This window comes from Perca fluviatilis, chromosome 14 (assembly GCF_010015445.1).
Source record: "Perca fluviatilis chromosome 14, GENO_Pfluv_1.0, whole genome shotgun sequence".
NCBI classification, from domain to species: domain Eukaryota; kingdom Metazoa; phylum Chordata; class Actinopteri; order Perciformes; family Percidae; genus Perca; species Perca fluviatilis.
The window spans coordinates 30,674,397-30,682,908 of record NC_053125.1 but is presented as its reverse complement, the minus strand read 5'-3'; the positions used below and the strand labels follow the sequence as shown (position 1 = coordinate 30,682,908).

General features: G+C 41.8%; 1 protein-coding gene across 1 annotated transcript in view; it reads left to right on the top strand.

Annotated features, from left to right (window-relative positions):
* Positions 1–4,226: 4,226 nt before the first annotated feature.
* Positions 4,227–8,512, top strand: part of LOC120572837 — a 49,374-nt gene continuing 45,088 nt past the window's right edge. Inside the window, exon 1 of the mRNA XM_039822318.1 lies at positions 4,227–4,258. Within this exon, the coding sequence (XP_039678252.1) occupies positions 4,228–4,258 (31 nt within the window). The 5' untranslated portion in view covers position 4,227. The remainder of the gene's footprint in view (positions 4,259–8,512) is intronic.

The window sequence follows — 8,512 nt, the reverse complement described above, 5'->3', positions numbered from 1 at the left end:
ATCCGTGTGATTTGCGTTGCTCAGCAGAGAGGACCTCTCCTTAGTGGTAGTGGTGGGCAGATCGAGGCTTCGTGAAACAATGAATCAGTTGAAGCAAATGTGCCATATTGTGTCGAGGCTTCGAAACAATCCGACACCCGTCTCAACGATGACACCTAGTGGTCACTTGCAGGTGTTGCTCTGAAACAACCATGACAACGAGCCATTAAAAAAAATATGTGAAGCTTGTAGGCTCCTCACTGTGCATAATGTTATTTTGGTCATGGAAATAAATGAATATTAATAAAAGAAATCAAGCCACAATGTCTCACTTTTTTATAGATTTTTATTCCAAAATATTAATTTCTCTGCTGTGGAAGGACTTAGTCTACTTCTTTTTTTACAGATAATTTCTCCAGCCTTCGAAAAATCATCTTTCAAGGGACACTTGTTGCTGACATGCAAAGATATTTTTAGCAAGGACATACAAATGAGGAAAGATTACTGCTCTCTCTTTCGAGTAAGTTAGAGGATCATGAGTTCTGGGCAAAAACGCATAGTTGAGGTATTTCTTCACTTCCACTGTGGCATCAGCTGTAGCATCGTGTATCATCTGGGTTTCACGGATACGATCATCAAAACGTTCCCATAAACTGTCCTGTGCTTCTACTGGTGTTGATGTTGATTATGATGGGCCTGATGTTGACATTTGTGGCTCTGAATGAAAACGGAGCTTCCATTTCTATCTATCTATCTTAATCTGTCTATCTATCCATCTATCTATCTATCTATCTATCTATCTATCTATCTATCTATCTATCTATCTATCTATCTATCTATCTATCTATCTATCTATATATATATATCTTAATCTAGCTAGCTAGCTATATATGTATCCATTTACTAATGTGTCACTGTATGTATACTCTGTCTGTCTCTAGCCTATCAGGCAATGTGTAAATTTAAATGTACGCCTAAATATAACTAAACAAATCGCACTATAACTGTCACTATATCACCAAAAATCCGCTATCTCAAAATCAAACTCCTCTCACAAAACCCCAAGAGATTGTGTGGTCTGTTCCAGACCCTGTCAATCAAACTCTGATTCGTCGGACCATGCCTCTGGCGAAACCCTCGTGAAACACTCCGATGCTTCATTTAGCCGTAATCCGCGTGACATGGGTGTTTTGAATCCCGCTTCGGATCGTGTTTCGAAACATCTGCGCGCGGGATCTCAACAAAGCTCGAAACGTCAGTTTCGCGTCAGTCATCCCTACCTCTCCTCTGTTGTTGGAACTTGGCTCACAGCCCGAAGTAGGAAAATCAATCATGTATTGTTCTTAAAGCAAATTAATCAGATGCACTGTGACTGACTCTTGTGTGCTCTGACACATTTCAAATTCAAAACCATCATATTGTAGAGACAGGACAGGTTAAACAACTACGGAGAGGAGTTTATCCTGCTGCTGGACAGAGAGACTGAACCAAAATTGATTATTTAGAATCAGAATCAGGTTTATTGCAAACTTTTGGAAGTTTTTCACATTCACAGGGTTTTACAACATAAGAAAAGAACCTAAACCCATCCTTACAGTGAAGCATCATAAATAGAAACATTCGCAACAGCCCTTTTAACTCCGACATCAATACATTACAGAATATTATTTCTAGAAGGTCACCTAAACAGTTGAGTAGGCTTTCATTATTATTTTTAAATCTCTTTTGACCTCAGTGTTTTTTCTTCATCAGCAGCCAGGCGGTCTGCATTCTTCAATCTTCATGTTTCCATAGAACTATAAAACTACAAAATAATCATAACACTAATAACTGACACTGAGCCAGGCAGGTAACAGTGACGTCCTGTACAGCCTTCGCTGGTACCTCTTTTGGTTAAAAACATGAATAAATCCAGAGAAAAACAGGAAGTGAAAGACAGTAATACATTTCAGACAGCAACAGAGTTTGTTCACATGGAAACGCCTTGACGACAGTAACAACAGAGACGTGAAACACAAACGGTGGTCCATTTTTAAGGACATTAGGGGAACATTGTGGCTTCATGTTACCACAAGTAATCTACAAAACTGGGTTGTAATGGACACAAACATCACTCATGATTGATGACGTAAGAATATGAATATAACAGCAGATTCATAACATTTTGACAGGGGTGTATGTTACAACATGGCATCATTTGTTAATCCCCACCTCTCCCTCTACACACAAATCTCACCTGCTACAGTCGGAAAAAGCTATCCATATAGATATGAAGAAAGCTACATATCGTCACCTTCCTAAAATAATTGCCTAAGTCATTTTTCAGGTTTTTCAGAAAACACAAAAATAAAACTGCCACATGCTTGACATGGGCAGTTATACAAGGTGTAGAATCACATGACCTGTTCAACTGAGGATGTAGGCAATTTTACCAAAGGTTGCCTGCACAATGAGGAGATGATTTAGGCAAAGAAATCATTTTTGTTAAAAGTAATTTTTCAGGTTTTTCGGAAACACAAAAAATAAAACTGCCTAAGTCACATGCTTGACATAGGCAGTTATACAAGTTGTAGAATCACATGACCTGTTCAACTGAGGATGTAGGCAATTTTACCAGAGGTGGCCTGCACCATGAGGAGATGATTTAGGCAACAATATCATTTTTGTTAAAAAATGACTTAGGCAATTATTTTAGGAAGGTGACGATATAGGCGCAGTTGTTAATCCAGCCATGAGAGCACAATGAACACGCCCAGACAACTCAACTTGTATGCATTAAATGCTTCTGCAGAGGGGAGGGGAAAGATTAAGAGCACCGCTGGGTCACAGCGCCTGACCGACTTCTTGTCTTTCGCAGGCTGCAAGCTCAAACATGTTTTAAAAGGCTGAAGATATTGGTATCATATGACACTAGACGACCTAAGGAATCCTTGTCTGAGGAAAAGACTGGCATAGTTATTTCTTAACCTCCGCCCTCTAGATATATGAATGAGAAAGGGTTCTCTGGGTACCCACGAGTCTTCCCTTCACAGACATGCACACTTCTGAAAATACCATGCAGACATTTGTGGTTCATATGCACAAGTGGTAACATGGCAACATGAATTGTGTATGTGTGTGTGTGTGTGTGTGTGTGTGTGTGTGTGTGTGTGTGTGTGTGTGTGTGTGTGTGTGTGTGTGTGTGCAGGGGAGTGTACATGTGTGTGTATGTCTGTTTGTGTGTGTGGGTGTGTTTCTGCGTGTGCGTGCATGCATGTGTGTGCGAACATTGGTGGTTCCCATGCACAAGTGGGAACATGAACTGACAACATGAACTGACAACATGAACTGTGTGTGTGTGTGTGTGTGTGTGTGTGTGTGTGTGTGTGTGTGTGTGTGTGTGTGTGTGTTTGTGCGAACATTGGTGGTTCACGTGCACAAGTAGCAACAAGTGGCGGTCATTTTTGACTATAAACAAAGAAAGTGTGACCATGTTGAATAAATCACTCAAAGTTCAAAGAAAGTAGTCCCAATGAACTGCCTTTTGTGAAGGATATCATAACGTCTTGAGGCAATCTGATGAAAAATGCCATATTTATGGTACAGGGAGTGTGTAAATTGGTCATTTTTGACCGGAACAATGTTAGAAGGTTAAGCGCAATACATCAGTCTGTCCTGTTGCTCAACTACCTGAGATCTTAATCCAGAGGTTTCAATGGCATATGTTTGTCGTTTATAAATCTGTCCAAAAGGTCTTTTGTGTAATTGTATGTTCATTTCTTAAATGGAACTGACTATGGTTTCAAAAAAGCATATGGAAAAGCATACATACTTGGTACTGACATTATTTTGACCACATATATGTGGCTTCAGCCACAATATGGGGTCTCACAGGGAGGCGAGCCCCCCTTGTGGTGGAAATTTGGAATACAGCTTACAAAACTTACACCAAATGAAACATTAGGCCCTTATACAGCAATATACATATGCCAACTATTCAAAATATACATAATTAAACAACATAATGTGACCACACATTGATGGGCGTCACAACTACAATCACAAATAAACACATATAGAAATAATCCTCTTTAAGAATATCTGATCACAAACAATGTTTGTCACTACAGATTTACACTTACAGTTTTTGCAAGTTTCCTGTCTACTGCAGAGGAAACCAGACATTAAAGCACAGAGAGGAAATCTGTGGTTTTAGCAGCTCTGAATCTAGCATTCAAAGTGATTGGTGTCACATCATCAACAGGTACGATGGCACGAACATCTCTGCAATGGCTGATCTGTAAGTACACTCTGTTCTTTTCAAATTTTCGACCTTACATTGCTGTGCAGTGAAGAATGAAAGTGATATATCAGCTGGAAAACTTCAGATATCATAACTTAAATCAGTGTGAGCAAAACAAAAAAGAAAGGTGTAAAGCAAGTAAGATGTAACTAACACATTATTGAACAGTTCAATATGTTTAGTAAATGTTTAAGGGTTAATGTCAGGACTGAGCTGCAGTGTTAGATTTTTTGGCCCCGATTTTGCATAGGGGGCGTGGCTTCAACTCCGAGGGGCGTGGAATTATGAGTGACAGCCTAACAAAGAAGGCAGAAGAGTCCTCAGTCATGTTGCCTTCAGGAAATTGTGTTACTGCGAGAACTATAACTATGCTCTAACTCTGAATTTTGTATCTGTACATGAGGACAGGACAGAAAGACCTCTTTCCCTTCATGTCTGTAACTACAGAGAAATAACCACAATCACGAATAAACACATATAGAAATAATCCTCTTTAAGAATATCTGATCACAAACAACAATGTTTATCTCTACAAATGTAAACTTACAGTTTTTGCAAGTTTCTTGTCTACTGCAGAGGAAATCAGAAATTAAGGAACAGAGGAAATGTGTGGTTTTAGCTGCTCTGAGTCGAGCATTCAAAGTACTTGGTGTCACATGATCAACAAGAGCGATGGGACAAAAACTCTGGCAATGGCTGATCTGTAAGTACACTCTGTTCTTTTCAAAATTCTGTCACGACATTGCTGTGCAGAGAAGAATGAAGGCCAGATAAGATCAGCTGGAAAACTTTGGATATTAGAACATCTTACAGTTTACTGATCAGTGTGAGATTTGTTCTAACTCAAATTAGCTGTGTTCTTTGCTGTTATGTTTGTTCTGTTAAAGTTCTCATTAAAAGCAAGAACCTAGGGCCATTTAGTATCAAGGACTCCATCTTCTCTGAGCTCACAGTTGTTCTGTCTGTCTGCAGTAAAAGCTCAAACTAACCTGAGGTTCATTTCTCTTCAGTTCTGACTTCACTGCTGAGCAGCACACACACCAAGGTTGGTAAACGTCTTCTATTACATCTAAAACTCCCTGATTCAGTCTGAGAAACCCTGATAGAAGAGTTTGAGCTAGAAGTTAGAAGTTACGTTGATCACATTATATAGGACTCAAACACAGTCAGCACTTTTCTCAGCTGAATGTGTCAGGAGCGGAAGTGAGCGCAGGATCCTCTACTGTCTACTAGACGCTGCTGTGATAAAAACAGACTGTATTGAAATAAAATCAGGAAAACCCCAAACTTCTCTCTACAAATACAAACTATAGAGTCAGTACACAACATGTTCAGCCCTCAGCCGATCAATCAGCTCTCATCTCATGTCAGTCAGGGAGGCAGATTGTCAGAGAAAGTAAGTGTACCTTTTTATAAGGACTGGACTGGAGTGAGTTAACAAGTTATCCTAATGACCAATTTCTAATGGGACTTCAAATAAAGCAGCTATGAGATATTTTAGACATGTGAAATCTGTCTTCAGTCTCCACACAAACAAGTTTGGGCTCCAGTCTTTCTTCCAGAAGTAATTTAGTGTTTTCTAAACCCTCCTCCCTCCAGTCTGTCTGACTGTGAGTCCCAGCAGCTCTCAGACGTTTGAAGGACAGTCTGTCTCTCTGAGCTGTGAGGAGGACGACTGCTCTGCTGGATGGACTCTGAGGAGGAACACAACCAGAGAAACCAGGACTCAATGTGGACCTGACTGGGGGACAACTGCTGGTTCTTCCTGTAACATCAGCTACATAGACCCACTGGAGAGTGGAGTTTACTGGTGTGAGTCCAGAGAGGGGGCAACCAGTAACAGCATCAACATCACTGTCACTGGTAAGTACATTTCCAGGATTATTACCGGATGTCCCTCACCTGCCGCTCTCTATGTGATGTTTTTCTCAAACTACGCCTTCGGGAAACAACAAACTTTGCTAAAAATAGCAAGTTTCGAAGAACATTTGGATTATTTTTTTCAAAGAATATGTTTATGTCCTCTGTAATATGTAAAGGCAACTGGTCTTTCAGGAATTCTTGAGGAAGTTTTTTGTCCTAACCAAGAGACTTCTTCAGTTCAGACTTCGTCAGGACTTTTCCTGGCCGGTCGGTAGTGTTTTCAAGTCCCGGTCTGATAAGTTCTTAGCATCCGCGCGCCTGGTGTGCCGCTGCCCGTGGGGTGCCGGTCTGATAATAGTTATACGTTGCAAGTTCTTTGCAACACCATCCGCTACCCCACAGCCTGCTGGTCAAACTGTTCCAGCCTCTGCTCAACCGACGCGATTGTAGCCGCAGCAGACTCTTATTTACAGACACAGGCTAATCAGAAAGCACTCACGGTCACAACACTGTCTAGGATTTTAGGGGATCAGTGGCCGCCCCCAAAATGGGCATAGCCCTGGTCCTTGACGTAAAGCCATTGAACACCTCTTTTTTTCTTTGTCATGTTTGGAAGTCTATCGGTAACGCGTTAACATACAGTGTGTGGGTCTAATGATGGAAAGCCAAAAAGGAAAGGGAAAGCTGGCACTGAGATGGTCAAACTCCATAGGCAAATAAAGGGATTGTGTTGTTCATTCATTCACCATCCGAACATTCATGATTACATTGATGCTGTGTGTGAATGGATGACATGCTGTAGTTTGTCTCTGTGTTGAGGTGGACCAGTGATCCTGCAGAGTCCTGTCCTCCCTGTGATGGAGGGAGAAGACCTCACTCTGACCTGTAAAACAAAGATGTCCTCCAACCTCCCAGCTGGTTTCTATAAAGATGGCTCCTTCATCAGGACTGGGCCTGCAGGTCACATGACCATCCACCATGTTTCCAGGTCTGATGAAGGCCTCTACAAGTGTCTCATCAGCAGTGTTGGAGAGTCTCCACCCAGCTGGGTCTCTGTCACAGGTGAGGAAGTTACCTTTGATTTCAGGAGTTCATTCATCCAGATATTCACCTGACAGCTGATTCTCTCTACAGGGAAACCAAAGACCACAAGCCCTCCTACGACCACAAGCTCCCCTACAACCACAAGCCCTCCTACGACCACAAGCCCTCCCCTACGACCACAAGACATCCTACGACCACAAGTCCCCCCTAACGCACCACAAGCCCTCCTAAGACCACAAGACATCCTACGACCACAAGTCCTCCTACGACCACAAGCCCTCCTACGACCACAAGACATCCTACGACCACAAGTCCCTCTACGACCACAAGCCCTCCTACCGCCCACAAGCCCTCCTAAGACCACAAGACATCCTCGACCACAAGTCCTTCTACGACCACAAGCCTCCCTCGACCACAAGCCCTCCACGACCACAAGCCCCTCTACCACCACAAGCCCTACTACGCCACCACAAGACATCCTACAACCACAAGCTCCCCTACACACCACAAGTCCTCCTCCGACCACAAGCTCCCCTACAACCACAAGCCCTCCTCCGGAGCTCCCCTGCCGCCCCTTCTTCCCTCAGGCTCAGCTCCTGCCCCTTGCCTCAGACCCCCTCCACGTTGTTGTTCAGTCTGGTCTGCCACCTTGTTGTGTTCTGTCCTGACAGCATCTCTACTTTCATCATGTTGTCTTTAAATTAAAACAACAGGTATCAATCAATTTAACAACAAAGTATGGTACAACATCACTGTGACTATCAGTTAGAGTTATATACCCCCTAACCAACCTGGGTCAGGTTACTAGTGTGCCAGGTACACACTTCGTGAGAATCAATGATAGGTGTAGCTTCCTGTTACCATGGAAATGTTTACCGCACCCCCAAATCCTACAAAATGGCTATAGCGAGCTGCTACCGTTGAAGTCTATGATAGTCTCTTTACACAGTCTTGTTGCTTTGACTTTTCTACACCAAATCAAATGTTTTATGGTCATGATTCATCTCTGGTTTGGTTCTAGGCTGAACACTCTTTATAAAAGCATTTACTGCAATAAAACTAAAGAATTGGAGATATTGAATGGGGTCATCACTGCCCTGCAAAAAGTGGGCAGTCACTGTTAAGTTCTATAACACCTCAACACCTACTTTGTAATCAAAAAAAGACATGGAAGTCAGAATTTTTACAATATGGGACCTTTAAATGTATTTTTTAAAACGTACATGTCTCATGTTTTCCTTTAAAGTTTCATCAAAAGGATATTTCACTGTTGGAAAGATGAATATATCTTTAAAGGGGTGACAGAATGCAAAAAGATTTTACCTTGTCATAGTTGAATAATGA